Source organism: Otolemur garnettii, unplaced genomic scaffold, assembly GCF_000181295.1.
Source record: "Otolemur garnettii isolate 467f Iridium unplaced genomic scaffold, OtoGar3 scaffold00147, whole genome shotgun sequence".
Classification (NCBI taxonomy): domain Eukaryota; kingdom Metazoa; phylum Chordata; class Mammalia; order Primates; family Galagidae; genus Otolemur; species Otolemur garnettii.
Window position 1 is genome coordinate 1,745,396 of NW_003852542.1, and position 25,944 is coordinate 1,771,339.

At 37.6% G+C, this 25,944-nt stretch overlaps 1 protein-coding gene across 2 annotated transcripts in view; it reads right to left on the reverse strand.

Annotated features, from left to right (window-relative positions):
• Window positions 1-831: 831 nt before the first annotated feature.
• Window positions 832-25,944, reverse strand: part of KDM3A (lysine demethylase 3A) — a 53,636-nt gene continuing 28,523 nt past the window's right edge. For both annotated transcript variants that reach the window (XM_012811004.2, XM_023518777.1), the window contains exons 11-26: window positions 22,577-22,781; window positions 18,979-19,193; window positions 16,073-16,225; window positions 15,851-15,946; window positions 15,366-15,493; window positions 13,744-13,939; window positions 12,149-12,321; window positions 11,533-11,769; window positions 9,535-9,706; window positions 9,036-9,123; window positions 8,220-8,350; window positions 4,433-4,552; window positions 4,209-4,348; window positions 2,532-2,708; window positions 2,298-2,432; window positions 832-1,516 (exon numbers count right to left, since the gene is read on the reverse strand). In XM_012811004.2, the coding sequence (XP_012666458.1) occupies window positions 1,436-1,516; window positions 2,298-2,432; window positions 2,532-2,708; window positions 4,209-4,348; window positions 4,433-4,552; window positions 8,220-8,350; window positions 9,036-9,123; window positions 9,535-9,706; window positions 11,533-11,769; window positions 12,149-12,321; window positions 13,744-13,939; window positions 15,366-15,493; window positions 15,851-15,946; window positions 16,073-16,225; window positions 18,979-19,193; window positions 22,577-22,781 (2,447 nt within the window). In that variant the 3' untranslated portion in view covers window positions 832-1,435. The remainder of the gene's footprint in view (window positions 1,517-2,297; window positions 2,433-2,531; window positions 2,709-4,208; window positions 4,349-4,432; window positions 4,553-8,219; window positions 8,351-9,035; window positions 9,124-9,534; window positions 9,707-11,532; window positions 11,770-12,148; window positions 12,322-13,743; window positions 13,940-15,365; window positions 15,494-15,850; window positions 15,947-16,072; window positions 16,226-18,978; window positions 19,194-22,576; window positions 22,782-25,944) is intronic.

The following is a 25,944-nucleotide window of genomic DNA, read 5'->3' on the forward strand; positions in this document are numbered from 1 at the left end:
GAGCTTAGTGATAAGCTTTCACATTTGTGGTAAATTCATCATAAATTTTTGATTAGGGCAAGACCATTCAATGGAAAAGGAACAGTTTTTTTGACAAATGGTACTGAGAAGACTGAATATCCATATTCAAAAGAATAAAGTTAAACCCTTATGTTAACTTCAAAACAGATCAAAGACCTCATTTCAGAGCTAAAACTGTAAAATTCCCAGAAGAAAACATAAGCAAATCTTATAACTATAGATTTGGCAACATCTTAAATTTAACACTAATTCTTTGCCTACTCAGCCTACAGGTTAAAACCCAGGCTCTAGGCCTTTCATCAATGCTACTTGATTTCAATTTAAGTTTAGTTCCTTTTATTATGGCTATAACAGCCTAAAAGAAGAATTCAGTAGGCTATAGAAAGCTGCTTATCTATAAATTTTCTTCTTTTATACAGATGAATATTTAGGTACTATTGTCCTAAAACTTATAATAATTTCATTCATCTTTGTAAACTTACATTATGAAGAGCCAGGAGACAAAGCATTTCAATCTCTTTCCTCTTCAGAACTACTTAACCTAATCACTATTTGGTTCTTTTGTTGATGCCTATTTCCAAATTTAATTAATTAGTGGTGTTTCTTTGTAAAACTGTGGCTGTGTTTCTATCGGGCTGGGAAGAAATTTACATGTTACTTTTATACTTATCATTAAGAAATCATTATACCATCTATTAATAATTTCTTTGCTTTTATGAAGAGTTCCTGAAGCAATCTCTTAAACCTGTACTTGATAAAAGGTATGTTAACTCCACAACCAGAAGATAATGCCAATAAACTGAGCCAAACTATTATAGGAATATTTTAATGTAAAATGCTTAACACTTAAAATTAGCAAAGCTCCATTTAAATTAAAATTCCATTTAACTAAAGATGGTTAACCCCAAGAATTGTACAGTAGTTGATTTTTGCTATATAATACCAGTCCTATGCAATATAGTAAAAATTGCATCATTAGCTGTCACTTCCTCCATTGCTCTTTGGGACTGTAAGGGGAGAGGGTATTCAGACACAAAACAAAATACAACCCAAATAAACTGCGCAGTGACTGCTAATAGTTATAAGCCCATTTTGACTAAAGCTGCCCAAACAGCCAGGGAATAACTGCAGGTGTTGTCGCAGAGCTGACACGAAGTTTTTGTTTTTATAGCTTGGTAAAAGTTCTGCACTAGGTGAGAAGTCACAGTTTAACGATGCATGTTCTGTAAATAGTTACTACATATACACATTTAGTGTCTGTAAACACTAGAAATATACATTAGGCAGAGTACCCTTACAAGTTGGGTATAGTTTAAAAAAGAAGATGAGGTAACATGAAAAATCTCAAAGTCCACAGGAATCCTGCCTGAAGAGTTTGAACAGCTGCCAGTAATTCACTTCCAATGTGCAGGGATTAAGGTTTGCCAAAACTGGATTCACTGGCTTTCAGCATTGCAACTGCATCTTTAACTGCATGGTAGATAACATTCTTTACCTAAAACAATGGGAAAAAATATGGTCATTTTACCCTTATATCTAAAATATCATTAAGAATAAACTTTTTCCCCTATAATTTTATTACCTTCTCTTAGAATTTAAAACTCAGTATTTAATAGAGAATGTTAATACTAGAAAGGCCTCTGGGCTCATTCAGAAGAGTCATGCACATTTTAAATCCATGCCTCTTCTAAAGAACTTAAAAGCCCATTTTCTCCCTTCTACAGGCTCTGATACCACATGGGCCTACCCATGGTGAGAACACGGAGAGGCAAATTTCAAGGTACAGTTTTATTATTTTTCAGAGTTTAATTTCCCTGATTTTTCAAATATGAAATTATGTTACACAATTCACTTCTGAAAGTCTTTTCAAAAATACCACCTCCCTCAGATCCCTTTCAATGCAGAGATTCAGTTCTGTTTCACCTAAGGCTGGTGAGAACACTATCGTACTAAAGGTCAAGCACTATGTTTAACATCCCTGACGGGCAGCTGGACCAGATCAGAAATCAGATCTGCTCACTTGCGGTACTAAAGTCTTTTCTTTGGAGACAGTCCTGTACAGAGCCTATACAATATCATATCAAACCAAACCAAGATTTCCTCTAGGTCTGTTCTCTTTCCTTCCCTTATGTAGATAGTGGACTAGATATAAAGCCAGTTCAGCCAGTCTACTGTACTGAGTGTGATATGGCCAAGTTCACTGACTCTCTTTATAAGGTCAACAATGGTCCATGAAGCCATAGGCAGAGAATGCTAGGAATCAGAGCTATTTTTACCTGTAATTTATCTTCATGATTGGTGTGAGTCTGTGACAGGTAACGAAATTCCTGAGTAAGCCAGAAGCAGTGTTTAACATGCTCTGGAGAAACAAAATCTTCAGCCACTTTGATACAGCTATATAAGTTATGAACCTGGAAAACACCAAACCACATCAGTTAAATAAAAAAAAATAAATAAACCTTTAAAAATTCATAGTATAAAGAGAATAAAGAAAAAGTAAAGATTCTTGCCTGATGTGGAGCTCCTGCTGGGATAAATACCACATCCCCAAGAAACTGTACAATAGCCCAGCCTTGAACTCCATACTCTTGATGAAGACGCTTTCTTAGTGATCGGTCTAAATACCAGCTCTGATCATGAATAGGATCATGGTCTGCTGGATTTTCTTGACCTTGCTCTTCTGATACCTAAAATACATTCAAAATATTATGCAACCAAACAACATTCTAAGGCCCAATAGGGCATTTTTTCCCTTTAAACAATTTTGGCGGTTAATAAATGCTGCCTTCTTCAACTTAAATGTCCCCATTGGCAGAAAAAGGCAAGTAGCACTTAGAGACATTAACTGAGCCAACAAAAGAATGACAAAGAAGCTGTGGCTTCCTTGCTATTATTTCCTGTAACCATGACTAGCAGTCTCTAGTCCTATATTTGGAAAATATTTTGGCCTAGACTTTTAAGTAGGCTCAAGTTCCTTATAAATGAAGTTGTTTTTGCAGTTATTAAAAACCTATTATCACTTAACAATATGAATTATGAAATAGTACTTAAATTAGCTACAAATTAAACTTGTTTATTTTAGACCAAGTATCTGGCAAAGCACAGATACTTGCTATACTTGATATCCACTATCAAAGGGACAACATGGTAACCGGAAGGTTTTCTGGAAGGCTCAACTGATCCTTAGCCAGAAACACCTTGATTCAAACAAATGCTTATTAAGGACCTACTTGGTGCCTGGTGCCTGGTGCCAGGTAATGAGTTAGGAGTATCCAAGCCTCATTAATGACTGAAGATGTTAGCCAAAGACACCTGGGTCACAACCAGCATCCTCAGTGGTGAACAAGTTGAAAACAGAATATACCCATCTGTCCAGTTGCTTAGAACTTTCACACAGAGCCCTTGCTGAACAACCTGCCAACTACAGGGGAAATCTGGACTCTTCCAAATCCCTGTCTCCCTTGCTGATGCCAAGTAGGGCCTCTTACTATGTGACAGTGAATAAAACCAACAGGGCCCTAGTAACTTGATCAGAACATAGCTGCTCAGGAGCAAGGATTGATACATGAACTTCTAAAGTACTCAGATTGTTAAGGCAATAAAAATAAGACAACTGCTAGTAAATAATTAGATGAACTTACTTGACCGTAGAGAACAAAAATCTCCAAATGCATTATAATATAAAATGTAGACATAAAAGACAAGGCCTCCTCTTTTTAGAAATGTGACCTCTGGGCGGCGCCCACAGTTCAGTGTGTAGGACGCCAGCCACATATGTGAGGCTGGCGAGTTTGAACCCAGCCAGAGCCAGCTAGAACAATGACAACTGCAACAAAAACAAAAGTAAGGCATTGTGGCAGGAGCCTATAGTCCCAGCTACTTGGGAGGATGAAGCAAGAGAATTGCTTACACCCAACAGTTTGAGGTTGCTGTGAGCTGTGACCCACAGCAGTCTACCCAGGGCAATAGTCTTTTTTGGAGACTCATTCTCAAAAAGAAGAAAGAAAAAGAAATGTGACCTCTATCATTTAGAATCCTTGTTCCTTAACAGCTACCTTCATCTATCCAATCTGACATGCACAGATTAAATTTCTGAGATTGTGGCAATTCCCCAGCAAACCAGCCAGATAATTTATAATATGTTATTCTCTATGCCTCTGCTCACAGCCTAAGAGTAAGGAGCACACCTTTTTAAGGAATTCCCTTATCTTCTCTGTGTCCTTAGCAGCATATATGTGCCAGAGTGCTCCTGGCTTCTCTTTTCCTTCAATAAATCGCTTTATTGTAAGTTCATCAGAATCTCCATCTTGGATAGTTTTAAGGACTTCTAGAGCAAGAAAAAGCAAAGCAAATATCAGACCATGGGCCTTAACTCAGAGAGTACGCCCTACTTTTATGCTCAGCACCCTACCTTCTTCTTGCTCACACTGTCCTTTAGGAATTCCCACATAGACCATAACGTTAGCTGCATCAGACACATCTAAGTGAAGATTTGTTGTTCCATATTTCCGATCTTCTGGAGTGATTAATCCTGAAAAAAGAAAGTGCCTTAAATTTACTGAAGACAACAAAGGCTGCCAGTCTTTCCACTCCCTGGGAGATACTTGGTGACAAAATTTAAAAGCTGCCTCTCTAATCATGCCAAGTTAAACTATTTAATATTAAATTCCTTTACCCTTTCAACTTCGAAAGAAAATAATCTCTTATCAAATATTTTATTGTAAGAATAAAAAAAACCCTCCTAATTCTAAGATTTATGTTTAGGCAGTCCCCAAACATCTAAATTATGTACAACCTGTACTTAGAAACAGAGGCTATTATAGTAAGTCCTCAAGTTATAGACATCTGATTGATGTATGACATGCACATACAAATGGAAGTAATTACAGGTAACAGGTAAATGTACCTATTCTAACTTACATACGAATTCAACTTAAGAATGAACCTACAGAACATATGTCATTCATAATCTAGGGACTGCTGGTAATTGGCAAATTAGGCCCCTGATTGGCCCTCCTGCTGAGAACTAAAAATTCTGGATGAAATTATTCCCCCCCAATTTTTCTTAATAAATCAACGTGCTGGCAAGAAAAGAAGGAACACTTAGGGGTCAAAAACAGCAGAAAACTGGGAGGAATAAAGAAGACTCTTGAAGCTGGGATTTGCTAAAAGGGTATTTGTTTAACAGTGAGCTCAAACTTCAGTTGTGCTGTAGGCTAGGAGGGTTCTAGGGCAAGAGACAAAGCCCAAGTGCCACTCACAAAGGGGAGCCTGAGAGAAAGCCCCCTTCCACATATACATAAAGCTGGGACCTCAAAGGGCTGTAATGAGTGTAAGAGGAAACACTGCCATACACGGGCCTTGTCTCTCTCAACTGTGATAGAGCAGCAAGCCAAAATGAGAAGATCCCTCCAAAGTTCTTTGTCTGTAGATCTAATTCCTTACCCAGAGGAGAAAGTTCACCTTGCTTGCTAATCACCCCAAAGCTCACTAAGCCATATAGTCACCTGACACTAGGACTCTGCTTCTCCAACTGGACAGCAGAGGAAAGCATGGCATTTCTTGAGCAAGCAGAGGCTATTTTCTAACCTGCCTGCCTCTGAAAAGGTCCTGTACTGTCTACAGGAGGGCTTCAGGTCTGGCTTGCCTGGGACTATGATTTTACAGGAGCTACACTTAGAGGGACACCTCATTATTCTACTAACTTGGGACCAGGGCCTTCCAGAGTAAGAAAAAGTAAATTAAAAAAATAAATAAATAAAAGTCCATGGTGTTTTGTTTCAGGATCCCTGCAAGCTGTTTTAACTGAGTGATGAGTATCTGGGGAGTCACTGTACTCAACTCTCAAGGTTTCAGTGTGCTTGAAAAATACTTCCATAGTAAAAAGTAAAATTTAAGATAAAAAGCAATTAGCAGGCTAAAAATAAAATGAATGAAATTAACACAGTTATACTACATGACAGCATGGATAAATAACAAAGTCTATGAAATTCAAAAGTAATTTAAAAGCAGAAAGGAAATTGTGCAGGAATACAAATCTATCTGGTAAAATTATGAGGGAATGATAAACACAAACTTTAGGACAGTGATCAAGGGAAAGCACAAGAGGAAGGGGCTGGTGCTTGGAGGGAGCATGAGGAAGGGACAGCATGTTTCAAAGTCTTGTCAGGGACTGACACCCTGTTGGTGTGGCCAGCGCCTCACTGAGCAAAAAACAGCTGTACAAAATGAGGAAGGAATGACACCTGCCCAGCCAATGCCCAAAGTCAGTATGGCCTTTGCCCGTTACTTTAAAGAGTTACAGTTCAATCACCCTAAGTTTAAAGTACTGTTCTCCTTTATTGACGTTAGTGCTTGAAAATGTATACATTTTTATTATATTCAACCTCTAAATGCTTGCTTCAGGATGGAACAATTTTGTCATAGGAAAAGCTTTTATAGAGTAACACTGCCCTCTATTAGTGCGTCTAGGGGGAAACACTTGCTGCCAAGCCATTTAAACAAAGCAGGTAGTTTATTTTGAAAATTTCTCAGATATCCATTTGTATCCTATAAAGTATAGATAATCAATACAAATTATTTTAAACCCCACTAGAAAGAGAGTATACCTGAAATTGCAACTATCCAACTACTATGACTAGACTCTGAAGGGCTCAAGGGAAGGGAATTCAGCTAAAGAATGTACTGCAACCCCAACAGCATATGAAGGGACCTGAGAAGCAAGGGAAGAGGCAAGAAGACCTCTGCCTGTCTTCCGTTTTACACACCATCTCTTACCCTACCCTGGTAGAACTATTTTGGGCATGTAGACAGTTGGGAGCTCCCAAACAGAAGCACTGCCCCTCAAAATGTTCCCCAACTACACTTGTGATTCTCCAGGCTGACTCAACCGTAACAGAAGAACTGGGGGGCTAGGGCCCTGGTCCTTCCCCACATCCCGCCACCCAACAGTCTCTAGAAAACACGGCAAAGACATCAACAGACCTTTTTGAGAAGGACACTGTCAGGTGTAAGAGACCAGAGATGGAAGATGACATGGAAGCAATTACATGAGGAAGGAATAAAATCAAAGAAGTAATTTCCAAGAGGATTCAAAAGTAGAGGCCAAATAGTATAAAAGAATAAATGACATTCACTGAAAGATTTGAACAACTGGAAATTAATTCAACAATAAATTGGTAAATAACTTCTTCAAAATGGCTAACTTGAATCCAACTGTAATTAAAGACCCTTTGTAAAACTGGTCAGGATTACAGTAATAATGACAAAAAGATGACTTCTGTAGAAAGCAATCTTTATCCCAAGCAACCTTATAGAAAGCAATCTTTATCCCAAGCAACTCTCCCACTCCCTTCTGGACAGTTTACTGAATCACGCCCAAATAAACAAATATCCAATTCAAAGAGTGCTTTCAATTCTAACTTAAGTAACTAACTTCTACCCACCAACACAGAACATTGCATTTAAGTGTAGTAGATGTTAAAATAGCTAGAATGCTAGCAGATCGACTTAGATCTCCATCAATATTTAAATCACTAATAAAATCATATTCTTTCAATGAAGTTATCAGGTAACCAATAAAAATTACCATACTAAAGATTATCATCCAACACATAAAGATCTTACAATATAAAATTATATTTTATTTTTTTATTTTTGAGACTCACTCTGTCACTTGAGTAGAGTGCTGTGGCATCATAACTCACAGCAACCACAAACTCTTAGGTTCGAGCGATCCCCTTGCCTCAGTCTCCTGAGTAACTAGGACCACAGGTGCCCACCATAATGCCCGGCTATTTTTTTCTATTTTTTTTTTAGGAGAGATGGGGTCTCACTCGGGCTCAGGTTGATCTCAAACTCCCAAGCTTCAGCAATCCACCCACCTGGCCTCCCAGGGTGTTAGAATTATAGGCCTGAGCCACCATGCCTGGCCTAAAATATGGCCTATATCAAAATTAGGTATAGAACAGAAAAAAATACAAAATTGCATATGCCCTACAATTCCAAGTATGAAAAGGAAATACATGAATATGTGGCCAAGGAGTGAAAGGAAATAAGTAAAAATGAAGGCTGTTGCTATGTTAAGTAAGATTATAGATGTTTTCCATCCTCCAACCCACCATTTAATTAATTATTCAAGCATTTTGAATTGTTTTATTTCTGTTATACATTTTTAAAGTTAGCCACTTCCTACTTACCATAAGCGTTATACATCTTGGGACCCAGATCTGGACGAACAAAGTAGTTTGGCAGCCTAGAGGCCAAGTTCAGTTTGCCATCTCGCCTTGTATACTCTGGCAGTGGAATGTTGGCCATTAGATCATCAAATCTAAGAGAAGCAGGAATTTACAAAGTAAGTTTGCCTTTCTCTTTCAGTCATATGCAACTTTTTTTTGTTCCTTCTATATCAAAAGGAACCAATATATCTGTGATCATGAAAATGAGATAGCTATTAATAATATAAAAGATTTGAATTATGAAGAAAGATGTTTTCTTTCTTTCCTACACTACATAAATGTGTCAAAATCATCTGGAATATTTCAGACAAAAGATCAGAGTAAAAAATTCCTAACAGTAAGTGAAACTCAGGGATTTATTACTGATTAGTTGTTAGGAGCCTTTCAAGGTTTCAAACTTAAAACAAGAAAATAGATCTACAAATTAGATGTTGTCTAACTCAATGATGTAAATGTATTATATGGAACCCTGACATGTTTGATCCTGCCTCCAAACCAGGCCTTGCAAGCCTAAGTCAGTCTCTTCTCTACCAGAGCAATACCATGGAAAATGTGTAGAGCTTTCATTAGTGAGACAGATCTAAAAGTCAGTAACGTCTTTATCTCCTTTAAAAATACACATGCCTCCAAAGATTATAGACTAGAAATAAAAAATCAGCACCAGTAAAACTATGGAATTTTCATATTTCCCTGGAAACTATTTTCTCACTACCTCAAAAAAAGGATTTAACCTAACAAGTCAAGGACAGTCATTTCTTCCCACCTTCATAATCATACCTGGAAGGCATCATATCTCTAAAATCTTCTCCTGGTGGCCAGTCCTTAAGTTTCAATACCATTGGTTCTTTTTCATTTTTCAAACGATCTGAAAAGTAACCAGAATAAATTCTTACTATTCAAAGTTCAAAAAACAGACCAAAATAAATGATAAATTAGCATTTCAGGCCCAAAAATACAAATAAAATATATTTTATCTCTGTAAAAATTTCATATTAGAATATAATTTTTTTTTAACATTCCCCTCCTGCCAACTGCCAACCATTTTATTTCTACATTATCAAGAAATCCATTTGTACCCAAGTGGCAGCAAGGGCAATAAAATAAAAGATCAGCAACTAATAAATTTATATTAAGATCCTATTTTTTGTAGATACTTATTAAACTGCTACTTGTTCTTTGAGATTCAATCATTCCCTGTGCTCAGTACACACATATAGGAGATAGACACTAAATTTAAACTCCAAAATCCTGGAAAATGCTGATCTTTAATACATACTTGGAACATCTTCAAATCCATCCCAAAAGTCTCCAACTGTGGCTCCTGTGATGATTTCATTGGTCCTACAATTAACCAGGTCAACTTCCTGTTCTCCAAACTCTTTTCTGAAGGATTCAGGTTTCCAAAGTTCAGCATTCAATTTATGATGCACTCCTGACACCATCACTGGCTAGAAGAAGAAAAGGAAGACTTCAGTCTGAACTCCCTCAGCTGGGTCTTCACGCCTGCAGGCTGTCCCTCTTTAAATAGCTGCTGGTTTGTTTCTGAGTGGCTCTCAGTCTCAGATGATGAAGTGAGAATTTAGGCTTAGTTCTCTGTGCTCCCAAAGCATCTCTTATCTTCACTATTTATCTGCTATGCACTACTTGCTGTTAGTCTGTAATAGTTAGCTTCTAGGAGAAAAGATCACCCTTCTAATTCAGATTCCATTACTCACAGCAAAGCCCAGGGCCAGGGACAAGGGCCAGCAGGAATGTCCAGTCCAAAGATAGTGATACCACTGGCCTCTAGTCTGTTATTGCCAGACAGGAATATGGACATGAATGTGCCAAGGCTTTTGGCTGTCCAAAACAAGCCAGAAACCCTGATTTTTTTTTTTTTTTTTTTTTTTTTTGCAGTTTTTGGCCAGGCTGGGCTTGAACCTGCTACCACCTCCAGCATATGGGGCTGGTGCCCTACTCCTTTGAGCCACAGGCACTGCCAAAAAACCCTGATCTTTATATGAAATAGCCTAACTTTAAAATATCAGCAACAAGTTTTTTTATATAAGAAATTTACATATGACATACAATTCAAGAAAAACGTGCTGTTAGCCTGCATTAGAGATTAAATGATCAAATTCTATTAGTATACAAGGCTGAAAAAACATATTTAGAATTTTTGTTGTCATTGTTGTTGTTCGACGCTCACATTTTTCTATTTGGCAATTCTTCCAAATTCTTGTCAAAGAGCAAGGTCTTATCCAAAGAGAAGCCAAAAAGAGAAGCCAAAGATTCAGAAGAAAAGAACTAAAACAAAGAAGCACAGGAGCAGGCCTACAAAGTCTCCTAAAGACATCAACCCCAAACTAAAGATCAACGATGCTGCCTTCAAATGCCAGTATGACACCACAAGGCACTGGCCACCTACAAACACCTTCAGTATAAGCTTTTAGTTCATGGGAGAGGGATGCATGACATTTTACTGTATTTTGTTATACCCTGATATGGTTTGGATATGTGACCCCTCCAACTCTCATGATGAAATTTGATCTGCAGTGTTAGGGGTGGGGCTAAGAAGGAAATGTCTGGATCAGGGGAGCAGATCCCTCATGAATGGCTTGGTGCCCCTCTCCAAGTAGGTAATGAGTGAGTTCTTACTCCATTTGTTCACATGAGAGCTGGTCGTTTAAAAGAGTGTGACACTATCTCTTCCATCTCTTGCTCCCTCTCTTGCCACATGACACACCTTCTCTCCCTTCACCTCTGCCTTTCCTGGAAGCTCCTGAAGCTTCTTGTACAGCCTACAGTACTGGGAGCCAAATAAACCTCTTTTCTTTATAAATTACCCAGCCTTGGGTATTTTTTTTACAGCAGTGAAAAGCAGACTAACACTGCACTTGGGTATTTCTTTATGGCAGTGTAAAACAGACTACCACATCTCCTAAAGCCCACCAGCCCCTTAGTCACACTACCATTTCTCCTGCTGAGGTTTACCACATAAGAATCACTAAGCCTGGATGCTCTCATCAAAAATCCAATGATTAGTGGTTGCAAGCAATCAAAACCTGATCGGAAAAGACAGCTCAGAAATGTTTGCTATAAAAAATAAAACTCACAGTAAACACCCTCCCTTAATTATATTCACCCTAAACAATAAAGTATAAAAATGGGAAGTAAAGGAAATACCACTTACAATTAATTGAGAGGGGGAAAAAGCTGAGGTGGAACTGTGAGAAATCACTAAAGGAACGAGAAGAAGGTGTGAACTAGACTGGGGGGGAGAGGCCCCTATTACCTGCCCTTGTTTCCAGCACTCCCTAAACACATTCCAGTTGCTCTTGTTGTTGGGATCTTGCAAGCACAGCAAGCGATTATCACACAGCCAATAGTGAGGAGTGTCAAAGCCTAGAATGCTGGGCTTGATTGTAAGTCCTTGAGGCCTTTTGGATAAATCAGAGCAATTCTTATTTTGTACCAAAGAGGCAAAGATGTCATCAAGGATTTTTGGTGTATTCTTGAGTCCATTTTCTGTCTGAATTTGAAAAAGAACACAAATCTTAAATATGTTGTTCTCTATCATCAAAAACCCCATCCCTATAATGGTAGGATGAGCATATATTACATATCCATCCATAATAGAGTCTAAATCAGGACCCCCGGGCAAAGTAGTATGTCCCCTGTTCTAACTTGACAAGTCATAGACGTGGGTATAAGAAAAAGTGTAACAGGAAAAAAAAGGCCCAGCCCCATGAAACCCATCTGCCAACGACTCAGTCTTCTGTACCCACAAAGGCAAGCATGTGATTCATAGCCTTCTTTCTCCTTTCAGTTTCAACTTCTGTAGTCTCTTCCCGTTCTGTCTCATGTTCAACTTTATAAGGTGGAATACAAACAATAAAACAAACACATACCTTTCCTGTAGAGGAATTCAAGAGATTTCGGAGGAAACCAGAATTGTTGTTGCTTACAGGTGTCAAAATTGTGCTGTTAAAGGTATGGAGGACTGTGCTGGATTTGCTCAAAGGTGGAAGGGGTGGAAGGCATTTGATTTCATTCTTTAAAACTGGCATTGTTGGCTGTTTTTCTAAAATAAAATCAAAAACATCAAGATGAAAAGGCATTCTGAAAGTCAAACCCCTTATTAGTATTCTTTTACCAGAATAAGTTTAGAACTTGTTTTTCATTTATTGAAATACAAAAGCCTTTTTTTTTTTTTTTTGAGACAGAGTCGTCTTATCTTGCTCAAGTTAGTGCCATGGCATCAGCCTAGCTCATAGTAACCTCTATCTTCTGGGCTCAAACAATCCTTCTGCCTCAGTCTCCTAAGTAGTTGAGGCTATTGGTGCCCACCACCATGCCCAGCTAATCTTTTCTATTTTTAGTAGAGTTGGGGTCTTGCTCTTGCTCAGGCTGGTCTCTAACTCCAGAGCTCAAGAGATCATCTTGCCTTAGCCTCCCAGAGGGCTAGGATTGCAGGTCTGAGTCACATACCCGGCCTGGAACCAAAAATCTTAAAAGGATAAATGCTAATGACATTATTTAGATACAGATTCCCAACCAATGTTAAAATACTGAACATCCAATGTTCAGATGAAACTTTTATTTTTTGTTTTTGGCATACAAAATACAACTGATTTTTGTAAACTGACCTTGTATCTAGCAATCTTAACAAATATGTTTAGTCAATGTATCCTTTGCTTCATTCCTGAACCCAGAGTACAACTACAAAAACCTCAATGAATTAAAAAAAAAATTCAACCATTATTTATGATGTTTGCCATTAGTTCTTTTTTGAAACTCTAAAGGACATTCCTTTCTATTCTTAATTTAAAAGTTTTTTTTTAAATCATAAGTATATATTGAATTTTACTATCTGTTTTTCTGCATATTGTCACATGATTTTTCTCCTAAATTTCTGAATGTTAAACTACACCTGGCTTTCTGGGAAAATCTTGCTAGCTATATAATTCCTTTATTTATAGTGTCACATTTGATTCACTAAAATTCTGTTCAGGCTCTTTGCATGAAAGAAATTGACCTGTAATTTTTCTCATTTGTAACATAGACATAAAGCAGTAATCTCTAAGTTTTAATCTAACTCTACCTGATTCCAAAGTCTATTTATACTATCATCAAGCATCCTGAGAGACAAGAGCACAGATGACAAAAATAAAACTAAAGCTAGTATATTCCAATTTAAACAAAATAGAAATTATATACACAGCAAGGTAGAAAAGTGGAAAAAATCACTCATTTAAATAAATTTCAGCACACTCTATTCTTGACAATGTCAACCTTACCCAGAGTTCTACCAGCACCAAAAGTTCTCTTTGATGCTGCATTTCAACACACTTTCATTTGTGGCAGGTTCCAAGATGACTATAGGAAACCACTTTCTATTCCACACAACTCCTAACCACTATTCTGACAGCAGCTGAGATTACCAAGTCCCTCTATGAGCGAACAAAAGCACTCAGGAAGAAATGGGAAAGCAGGATACACTCACCCTTGTTTTCCTTATTGACATTCCCACTGGTTAGGTCCGCCAGCCAGTTTAAAGGAGATGTGCTGGCTGGACAGGCAGGCTTCACGCTGCTGGCTGCCTTGGAAGCTGCATCCCCACCCACAGTCGCTGGTTCTAACACTGAGGGACTCTGCGGAAGCACACTACCAAGAGTCGGTTTCTCTCCAATTAAGGAAGTCTGTGTTAAGTATAATAGGAGAATTTTACATAAGCTGAAGAGTGATATTTTCTCATTCTTACCTTTTGCCCTAAGGGCTCACCAATTAGCGCTCACCAAACAATACCACCTAATAAACAGCCCAGGACACTATGTCATTGCCAAGCTGCAGTGACCCTGCAGCCATGCAAGAGAACTACTAGAGAGGAGATATGTCAACAACTTAAATGGACCAAGATACTTCTCCCTCACCTTACCACCCATCCCACGGTGGTACACCTCATCATTGCATGGACCATGTTGCTTTCAAATGACCAGTCTGTGCCTGTCCCCCCTATAAACTCACCCCAGAATCCACAATAGGGACACAAAACATAGTTGTCAAATAACTAAATGAGACAAGACAGCAAAGGTAAAGCTGTGATTTCAGAAGGCAAAAAGATGCAGAAAAAGAAAATATGTTCTTTTGATTCAGCTTTAAGATGAAATGAAGAGCTCTTAAAAGAACTTACATGTTTAAAAAGAAACTTGGAAAGAGTACATTACTTATTTCATTAACTGAAAAGCTACCATGACAACTACCTAGTGAGTTATATACATACATGAAGAGAAGGAAAAAGAATATTCAAACTGCTGTTGTGGTCCAGGTCATTCTGTGTTACCCAACCATCAATAATGTTTATTAACCCTGTATTACTGATGAGGAAGCTGAAGCACATGTACATCAAGTCATGTGAGCCAAAGTAAAGTGGAAGTAAAAGAATTCTAACTCAGTTTTCACTCCAAAGATCACAACTCTTCTATCCTCCCGTGCGGCCTTTGACACCACAGCTTTATTAAAAATGTAAATTTCTGGTTATTAAACACACTTCAGAATAATCATTATTGGGAAAAGAAGAGAAAGGAAATAATGGGCTATGTGGGTAGGAAAGGGATGCCACCAGGAAGAAACAAGCATATGAAGACCAAGAAAATGTACAATTTTTTTTTTACACTGAATGATGGGTACATGAAAGGTTCATTTCACCATTATTTCTCTTCAACTCTTCATAAATGTTATAGGTAAAACATACTGAGGAATTAAAAAAAATTTTTTAAGTTACCTAAAAAATTTTAATTCTATAGAACATATGAGAAGTTTAAAAAAAACCCAAATTCAATAGCAACTTATCAGGCAGACAGACTATAACAGAAGTTTTTGCTTTTCAGGAAACACAAATATAAGACCAACAAAAAGAGGCTACAATGAGGTCCACAAACATAACATGAAAAGTAAGAATGGATCTCTGAACTGTCACATAAAATGTATGAATTCTTTCTCTCTTTCTCTTTCCACTAACAACTGTCCCCGGTTCCTTTGAAATGCACTGCAGAAATACTTGGGTTATTTGAAAAACAGACAAACAACAGTCACAAGGGATGGTGAATCTGGCACCTGCAGCAGTACCTGTTTTAGGTCTTCTTTTGAGGCTGGCTTTGCAAAGAGTTTGAATTGCCTGTTTGAACAGGGACAATTTGCCTTTATTCCCCATTTTGCTCTTACAGAATGAACAATGTCTCCAACATCATAAAGAGCTAAAAAAAAAAAAAAAAAAAAGGGAGGAGAGGGCAGAGGGTATTAGGTACTTTCAACTTCAACATTACAGAGAAGAAGCTGGCATTTCCCACAGGATTACTTCTCTCACTCTCTCCTTTTTACCTTGCCACACAGGCCTTCCCCTAACACACTAATTTCTTTCTGCTACAAAACTACATATAAGATTTTATTCCAAAAGTATTGTGGTATTATCATATATACTTCTGGACAATTGATAATACTTACTGAAATAAAGTTAGCAAGTAATTACACTACACAAAGTAAAACAAAACTACCAGTCCCTACAAGTTAACCAAGATGGGGGGAAAGAAAAGTCATTGTACCACATAAAATACCTTTTCCAGGAATGATCTGTGTAGGCATTAAGTTCTCTGGTTCATGTATCTGACTCTTCACACATCTCAGCCAGGAGAAAGTCTTGTAAGCAGCACCTGCAAATAACTGATTTGTAGTAATCGTTCATTATAGACCCTGGCCCCATATGCTTCAGAAATCTATCAACCACAATTCAGTGAAAGGCTTAATTTAACTGCATAAGGAGGCCAGACAGTTCTCACCCTGTTGGCAATTCTTTCTCTTCATCCGGTAGCAATCCACACATACTCCAAACCCACATCGAGGACACACCCAGTGCAGATTGAAGATGGTAGTGTCACACACATCACACATTTCTCGAACACCTTTCACAGCTCTCTTCCAAGCCACCTGTCCTGCAAAAATTAATAAATCACTTAGTCTTCAGAAGGAGATGGCTTCTGAAATCAAACACAAAAGGTAAGGGAGAGTCTAGTCCTCTCTGTGATAGAGTTCTTGTTAACTCTGTTCAGCCTTCATGGCAAACGCTGAAGTTGCCACGAAGTTCTCCTGGATTCTCTCAGCAATCCCATCAATTTGTACTAGTATTTGTATTTCAGACTCACGCTGCTTCACATTGTACATATTAAGACACAGTTTTACCTCCCCCTAAGAGGCTGCATTCCTGTTCAGGCTGTGCAGCAGTGGTTATAAAGCTGGAGCTTAGGCACAGGTATCAAAGTAGTGGTTCTTAACCTCTTGAGTTGTAAGTCTATCTGAGAAGCTAAAGGCAGCATGGGCTAGGCTTTCTCTAAGGGGAAAAGTATTTTACTTGGGCCCACAAACCCAACAATTAGCACAGAGTATCAGGTTATTCATAGATGCCCTAAATCTATTCTAACTGCCCATTAAAAACCTCAGGGTACTGAAGGAGGGGTTTGTAGGGAGCAGCATATTAACTTAGTATAGGCACAGTTATCCAAGGTCAGTTCCTTTACCAGCCAGAGTCAGAAACATGATTTTGCCAGTGCCAGGAGTAATACAGGCATCTAGGACTGACTCTTACTAATCAAATAACCAGTAGGTTAAGGTACAACCCAGGATTCTACAAAGCAGGGGTTTCTGTTTCAGTGGCCAAGGCCTAATAATGGGAAAAGAGGGCCTTCCAGGACCAAATAGGCCATCAGACCCTCCCTAGCATGAAGGAGTACCAAATCAGGTATCAAGAAGTATGGCAAGGGGAGGACATTCTTTTGAGTCACAGAGAAATTTAATGTCAACTGACCAGAGGCCTCCTTTCTGTCAGCAGTGCGTGCTGTGTGTCTCCCTTCTGAGCAACACTGGATCAATACTGCTGCATTCTTGTTCTATGAAAAACATCTTTTTCCTAATCCCTCTGTGGTTAATTCATCCTTTTCCAGACTGAATATAACTCAAGTAACCAAACCTCAGGATACACCAAATTAATCCAATTGCACCACATCGATCCATTAACTGAATGAGCTACCATTTTATTATAGTGTAATAACCGAAGGCACAATACATAGAGCTTAGGCATTTTACAAATGAGATCTTAGGAACTTCACCTAGGTCACTCTGATTAAACTATTTCATTAGAAAGTACTCTCAGATCTCTTAGCTACCGATTTAATAATTATTGGTAACTAATAAGACAGAATGAAAGTATAATGGGTAAGGTCTGCTTCCTGATCTCAGGATCAGAAGGGGAACCCCTCTGAGTATACGGGCACCTTTCAGTATCACTCACAGTGAGTTTCTCTTGCCAATCTGACCAGCTTGTCATAGAGGCACAGGATAATCAGAAAAGGAGGAAAGGTTAATCAGATATGAGTCTTCAAGGGAAAGAGTTTCTAAATTATGCTCTTTTGACAATGATCTGTGCCTTTAACTACATGGGGGGAAATGCATTTTTCAGATGACTCATTTTTAGCTCAGAAAAAAACATTACTTACTTAAAACAGCCCTGCTGATTCAGGAGCAATGTTACTAATACATTTCAAAAGTCTTTTCAATTTCCAGTCATGTACATACCACAACAAGTTACTTAAGAAGTTGTCTTTCAATCTACTACTTACAAGTATTTAATAAAGAAACTTCCATCTCTAGTGAAAATGGAAAATTCATACCTATCACTTGTCCTAAGTAGATTATAAGGGAAAAAAAGTTTAATAAGATTCTTAACTTATTAGCGTCTCTACTACCCCAGCAGGAACAGAGGAATTCTCATCAAGCTGCTTTATTTCAGTATGAATCTGGCTGCTGCAGCGAGCTCACTATCCATTTTTTCACCCAGCTCTGGATTTCTGCTACTGGGAATGCCCTAGTTCCAGTTCTGTGAACTCTGAGATCTGATTATATCTATGCCTATCCAATAGGTCATTTTTGTGCTTAAGCTAGCTTCAGTAAATTTTTGGTGGTTACAATCAAAATTCTACAACTGGTATGGATGTGTTACTCGACATATTTGATTACGCAGTCAGAAATAAGTAATAAAAGGCTTCATTTTTAACTTTCAACCATTTGAGAAAGATAAAATAATGGGAAAAAGTAAGATTTATAAGACAGATGACCCATGGTGCTTCTGACTGGATATCTCCCACACAGGCAGGAAAAGGTTGTGTTGTCCTCTCAGACATCCTACTGTGAGATGTCATAAAGGAGTTCTGGCTCTAATGTGTCACCCTCACTGGTCCCTGTGGCTTACTGGGCTGCCAGATCAGCATGGCTCCTAAAGAGTCACAGGTACAGCAGAACCTCCATGAATTCCCTTCAAACTTTGACTCTGATAATCATTTCCATCCACATTTGTTCCCATTCTCATGCCTGGGACCCAGACTCTCATTCAGTAGTCTGTGATAGAGCCTGTCCGTTATAAAATGTTTTCCTGATTAAGAACCTGTGTCTCAGAATATACCGATCTGAGACCTTAACTCCTCTGGTGAACCTGCACTGATGGTGAAGCTGTGCCCATTGCATTACTACTTCACCTCACCTTTACCTTTCCTAATAAAAGGAAAAATGCAATCTCATCGTACCAAAGTCATCTAAACTTCTGGGTGAAAATAAAACCCATGCAATGGAGATTTAGGCATCAGGAACAAAAATCAAATTGGACTCAAAAATCCTACCCCCTAAGAGATGCTCTTACTGTGTGGCTCAATAGTTGACATAGCTTCCTTTTCAGAAATCACCATTTGACAGAAGTGGTCTCCAATGTTGGCCAGGATATACTTTGCTGTGTCCAAATCAGTCCCCACGACGTTTTTGGTTAAAGGTAACCATAAGCCAATTGCTTCATTGTCATACTTGTTTGGTGTTAAGAAGCCTTCTACCCGCAATACACCATGTTTGTTGAACTGTAACCTAGGGGAAGGAGGAGGAAAAAAGTGTATATATGTATACACACACACACACACACAGAGAATTGATTTACACATTGCAGTTACTTTTTTTTTTTTTTTTTTTTGGCAGAGATGGAATATAACTATGATGCCCAGGCTGGTCTTAAACTCCTGGTCTCAAGCAATCTTCCCACCTCAATCTCCCTAAAGTACTGGGATTACAAATGTTGAGCGCTACCATGCCCAGCCTATTTAAATACTATGTAAATCAACAAAATCTTCCCCAGTTTTCCATAATCTCTATGGTTAATTATAGCCAATTATTATTTTGCAATATTAATAGAAAGATAAAATAAACTTAAGTTTTCCCCTAAAAAGGTGGTCCAAAGAAGAAAGGCTAGGGAAAGGAAGTGGGTAAGGGGGAAGATGAAAGGAACAGAGGTATATTATGCACCCAAACTAAGATATAATCATATGGCTTCCAGGGACAGTTGTTCAACCTGCTGGATTTGAGACTTAACAGCAAGGACAATCCACAAGTCACTACAGAAGTTAAGGTGATAACAAACACAAGGTAATAAACAGTCTAATCGGATTTAAATACAAGTACTACTTCAAGAATGATGCTCAAGAAAAGAAAGGTAACCCTGCAGTTAGTGAAGCAATGACCATGTTGACCTGTGAAGCGCTCAGTACCCTGCTGAATTCTAGCTATACATTACTATGCAAACTCCTCAAATGAGAAAAAGCATTAAGATGAGCCTCAGAACTTAAGAAGTAGAGTGAAAGAATATCTTTTCAGCATCTGCTTTCAATATTCTCTACCACTTGAATGTTTTTCATAAGCTATGTATTAGTTTTGAGGTTTTTTTAAACACAATATTTCTAGTTGGAGATGTAAAAAGAAATGTTATGAGGTTGCTTGAGGCCAGGAGTTTGAGACCAGCCTAGGCAACAAAGTGAGACCTCCATCTCTACTAAAATAAAAAAAAGAATAAATTAAATTTTTAAAAAATGGTCATAAAATAGTGAAGTAGGCTGTAATAAATTATCATGACAATCATTAAATCTTACAGGAGTAGAGGAGGAAGTGTTTTTTTTTTTTTTGGAGGAAATGTTGATAATGAGTTTAGTAGGGCTAATATGAAGACGACTTCCTGATGAAGGTAGTGATTGAGCTTGTCTTGCAAGAAAAAGTTGACAATTAGGTAAAAGAAAGTATGTCCAGGAGACAGTACTTAATACAAAAAAAAGAATGCCACAGGTGAATTGGGTGACAATAGAATAATTAGATTAGGCCCCCAAAATGCTTCAGACAGGTAAGAATCAGCAAGAAGTTGAAGAGGTAAGTTAGGGTTCAATTGCTGAAAGCCTTCAACATTTTGCTGGGGACTTTAATTTTTTACCTAGGCACCTATCACCCATCATAACTTGCTGGGCCTGTGAAACACATATCAACTTGCGTTTCATAAAAAATTATTTGTTCAAAAGAGTGCAGAATGAACTAGAAGGATACGAGACTAGGAGTTGAATGAAAGATGCGAAATGATTTTAAGTGGTCCAAAGAAGAAGTGCAAGTTTTTAAACGAAATAATCATGACACTAAAAAATACATCTGAAAACATTTCAAAGGGGGAGGTAATGGCAACAGGACTTGGCAATGAGGTTTACCACTGAGACACTATCCCCAATCCTATTTTATCTACAGAAGATTTTAATGAGAAATAAACTTGATAAGGAGGTTAAGAACAGCCTCAATCTTTACTCTAAACATTAAAAAAAAAAAAGTTAAATTATGATATTCTTTTACCAGAGAAGTGAGTTTACTCTAGTTTAGTAAAAATAAACTTGCAGCATTAAGAGAAAGTTACTTTACCCTTTAAAGAAGTTAAAAATAAAAAACAGCTAAGTCAATGATTTCTAGATGGTTACAGAAATATCGTGTTTTCTAAAAATCTCTTTCAAAAATTCTTTTACAAAGAATTGAAAAAAATAGAAAATAATTATCCCTTCCATAAAATGCCTTTGCAAGTTGAAACCAAACAATCTCTCATTTAGTCCACTTACAACCTTCACAGCAGAGGAACCATAAAGGCATTACATCAAGTCTATCATAGAACACAGAGACTAGTACAAAGCACAACCATTTTATGGCTTTTCCAAAATATATTTAAGTACAAATGCACGTGCATTTTAACACACTTGACCTGTATAAGAAAAAGTACTCCTAAACGTAAGTAGAACAGAGTTAACCTTACTGAAAGTTTATTCTGGGCCAAGCGTTATTCAGAATATATATTAATGTATGTGTATGTTAACAGTATCACATCTCTAGATACTACCCACACAGTTTATCATACACTTTTGCAATTTACAGAGGAACAAATGGGAGTAAACTAGTATCTCAAACTTTTATTCCACTTAAGCTTAAATCTGAAAGTTAAGAGCACAGATATAATTAATGATCTAAATTGCCTGCACATTAAATTTACCTCATCAGCAATCTTGTAACTTAGAAAAAATGAAGGAGGAGGAGGAAAATAGGAAGAAATTAAAGTCAATACTTCTGTGTGATTAGAACTAGCTGAACTTCAAAGTATCTTGATTTCTGAGAAAGTGAATTATATCTAAAGCTCAACAATATTCAGAACAACATTGTTCATTTACATCTCAACAAACAGAAGGCTGCCTTTTTTTCAACTCAGGATAGATGAATTTAAAGAAAATGAATTTGACTTAGAAAAACAAAACCCATTATAAACATGAAAAGTTTTGCCTGTAAAATTAGAGAAGGTCTTTAATGCCATTTCTGATAATCCTTCCAAAATAAACGATAAGGGATGTGAACAAGATGATTATTATTTGACCCTTATTTCTACTGGCAAAATACACAAAATAGCCTCAATACCAACAAAGGAATTGGTTAAATGAGTTATCAAAAATATTTTATAATGGGTTCTTACACAGAAATTCAAAAGTGTTTGCAGAAAAAGGTTAACATGATCAAAACATTTTTAGTATAAATTGGGAAAGTGGGATTCAAAACAATATATGCAATACACCAAGTGTACACATATACATATATATGCCTGAATACATTTTACATTTAAAAATGAACTGAAAAAGTAACAGTTATAGTTTTTCAGAGCTTTCAGCATTTTTCCTAGAATGACTTACCCTTAGAAACAGAACTTTTTATTTTAAAGCTTTGCTTTAAAAAAAAATTGAAAAGGAGAAAGAAAAGTAAATACAGGTACAGTAATAAATGCATTAAGATCTATATTCCCAGACCTATAGATCATATTAATCTCTACCTTTTGATTCTAGATTCACTGCTAATAAAGGAGGAACATAAAAATGCGCCATACGGCCCAGATTATCTAAGCTTTTCCCAAACTTCCTCACCTCCTGAAATGAAAGAAGCGACAAAACACAGGTGAGTCCTTCTGTTGCTCCTTATCCTTGCGAAGACTGTCCAAGCGACACTCCCGGCACTTGGGCAGTTGTGCGACAATGTTCACGCAGGAATCATCCTGCACAAAGGCCTCTCCACTCTGCTGCAGCTTCTTGAGTTTAGCTGGGTCTGTCAAAACTGACTTCCGGGATGGGGCTAAGAAAACAAAAGATAAGGAAATAGGACCTCAAATTTTTGAACATTACGTCAATCTAGTAAAAGCTCCACAAGTTCACCACTTCACCACACTGACCATCTCCATAGGTTGACCTACTTTTCACAGTTCCTTATATTGACCAACTTCATATGTTCACCAGTTTATTATAACCCTTGGGTGGTCAACTGAATACAGGTTCTCTGCTATATTGGACTGAATTCTATTGAAAAACACAACTTCCCTAAAAAGAGAAGTACCTTTTCTCCATTCCTGGTTCAGTTGTAATTGTTAAGAATGGCTCAATGGAAGATAATTAGCAGAACAATTGGAAAACTTTTATTCTCTTTATAAAACAATTCTCATTTGTTGAATCCGTTTGGCAACTTAAAACCCCAAATTCAACAGCCAGTTCAATTCAAAGTTAGTATATACTTCTACTCACAACTCTAAATGAAGAGCAATATTTTAGTAAGACTTTTCCAAATCAGAAAATTTAAATTCACTGTAACATTAGCAATGCAGAGACAGATTCACCTCAACAGAGGCCTGCCTTTGTGGACACTGGTTCTGTCCCTTTTCAAAGGCAAAACCTTTTCAAGGTTTAAAGTGTATTTTCTAAAGAAGTCCACAAAAGCTAATCCTCTTAAATATAATTAAAAACTAAATAGCTTTCCTGCACAGTCACTTAATCTACGAAGTAAGAGCTATCTTCCAAATTCCTCCAAGCAATGTCACCTGATGCTTACATGGTATGTCTTCCATTTTCTTTATACATAAGGTCCATTCAGGATTAAGAGCATTGGCTGAAGACAGGATTACAATTCTAAGAAAATGCAGGTTTTAAGTTTTAACAAGCACTGGGCAGGAGAACTTGAAATGTTAACATAATTTCTAAAGAAAAGGGGAGAAAAAGTAGATATGTAACCAGAAAAAGCAATCACTGTGTCACTACAAATAACACACAAATGAATCCATTTATAAGTGAAGAGTCTTATAGAATACTATAAAAAGAAATGGACAGAAAAGACCTTTCCTAAGGGCCCAAGGGAACTAAGAAGGAGGAAGTGGGTTCTTAACAAACAAACAAAAGACAAAAACAAAACTGGGGAACCACTTGAGACACAGGTGGCGTCTCTCGAACTGGAGTCCAGTTTGCTTTTGTTTTAAGTGGAGCAAGGGAGCAAAATGGCTTTCCATCCAAGTCTTTCTGTACTAATGAACAGTGCTAATGGACACAACTCAGAAATCTAGGTAGGCTTCTGATTACACTCTCTCATTCCTTAGCCAAAAGTCACAGTATATAGCTGGATGTAACTAGGTTTTTCATTTGTTTTAAAATCATATTAGATGGAGAACAGCTGCACAACATATGACATGAGACAAAGCGGAACTCCATAATTCACTTATATATCTGTCAAGTGCTTACTGCACTAGAATTTTTACCGTTTCTTCACACAACATTAAAAGAATTTGCTTAAAAACTAGCTGACTGTGAGGGCTGATGACTCAAAAAAGATTAAAGAAATAGAACAAGTATATAGTTATGAATATTCACTTTCTTTGGGGAGTTACGTAATTCCCAAGGAACAGGATAATCTTATGCAATTAATTTTATGCAAATTAACAGCTATATTATCTTAAACCTCAAGAGTGAAGAAGCCAGGTTAGAAGTTATCACTAGGCAAAGAAAGTCCTTCTATTCTTCCAACTCTATATTAAAAAAAGACTCAGAGGTTAAATCCACCCATTGTGCCCTCTCATTTCACAGAAGCCTGCAGTAAAAAAGCTAATATAAATATATTCACTCCTGACTGACTCAAATAAATACAGTAGAACATCCGTAAGCTCCACCCCACCCCAGGGGACTGTAACAAACTGGTTAACATATGGAGGTGGTCAACATAAGGAACTAGGCCCACTGAACTGATGTGAACATGTACTTTATTTTCTTGTACAGCTTTTATTAGAGAATATCTGTAAAATCATATATAACCAAACCACAGTAAAACCATACATACTTGATCATACAACATCAATGCATTTACTGTTTTCTCATGATTAATCATTCTTTCTGAAAAAAGTGTCAATCTTGGTCTGTTTCTTAATCTTATTACAAACCTAAGTAGAGAAATCACGTACACCACTCAGCATACCTGGGTATTTTTTCCACAGCAAATGACTTTAACTACATTATGAGATGCCTAACATCCTTGTCTTTTGGAGTCTCTGAAATTTCTGTGTCATCCTTGCTTGACACATCCATTCTATTTTATCAGGAGCTTCTTGCACTTTTATGCTGGTCTATACTTCAGTCAATATCACTTGGAAAATTGCTTCTGGGTCAGATTCATTATAGGCACCTCATCATCCATTTCAATAAAACCTTCAAAATCTACTCCTTTGAGTTCTGCCATGGGAGATGGACTGTCTGATCAGACCAAATCGTGCTCTTGTGTTGTGACAAATCCAGCTTTCTTTAAACACTTCTGTATTATTTCTGGCTGAACTTTATTCCAAGCAGAACTGATGGAGAGGGCAGCATCCACAGTGTTAACTGATACAGCAGATGAAGGTGCTTTCACAGGTAGACACAGGTTTATGTTTCAGTAATAATCTACTACAGGAGCTGGGCTTGGTAATGCATTTTAAATGTTTTGATGATGCCTTGGTCAAGAGGTTGGATTTATGGTCACAGGCAGAAATCTCTGTCACATTTGTGAGATGACTGACTTCTGGGTGGCCAGGACAGTTGTCTACTGTCAGTAAAACAGACCATTTCTTCTTCTTCATAGGGCACCAGTCATCTCTCCAGGTTTGTTTTATCTCTAAGTGATGGCCAGCTCTCTGGGCTTCAGGTTCTTGAATGTGCATGGCTTTGCTGATTTACCAATCACCAAGGGCTTTCGTTTCCCTTCTGCTGAGTTAGCACAAAGCAGAACTGTGAAATGTTCTTTGGAAAGTTTCCCATTCTTACATTTGTCACTGTTCATGATGAGGCTCCTATCAGGCATTGCCTTGAAAAAGAGTTTGCACTCCTCAGCCTTAAAGATGTCATCATCTTTGAAGCCTCTGGTGAAGTCTGAGAACTTTTTGATGAATTCTTCCACAACTTCTCCTGGAACTTCATTGGATTGACCACATAAGACTTTATGGGAGACCTAT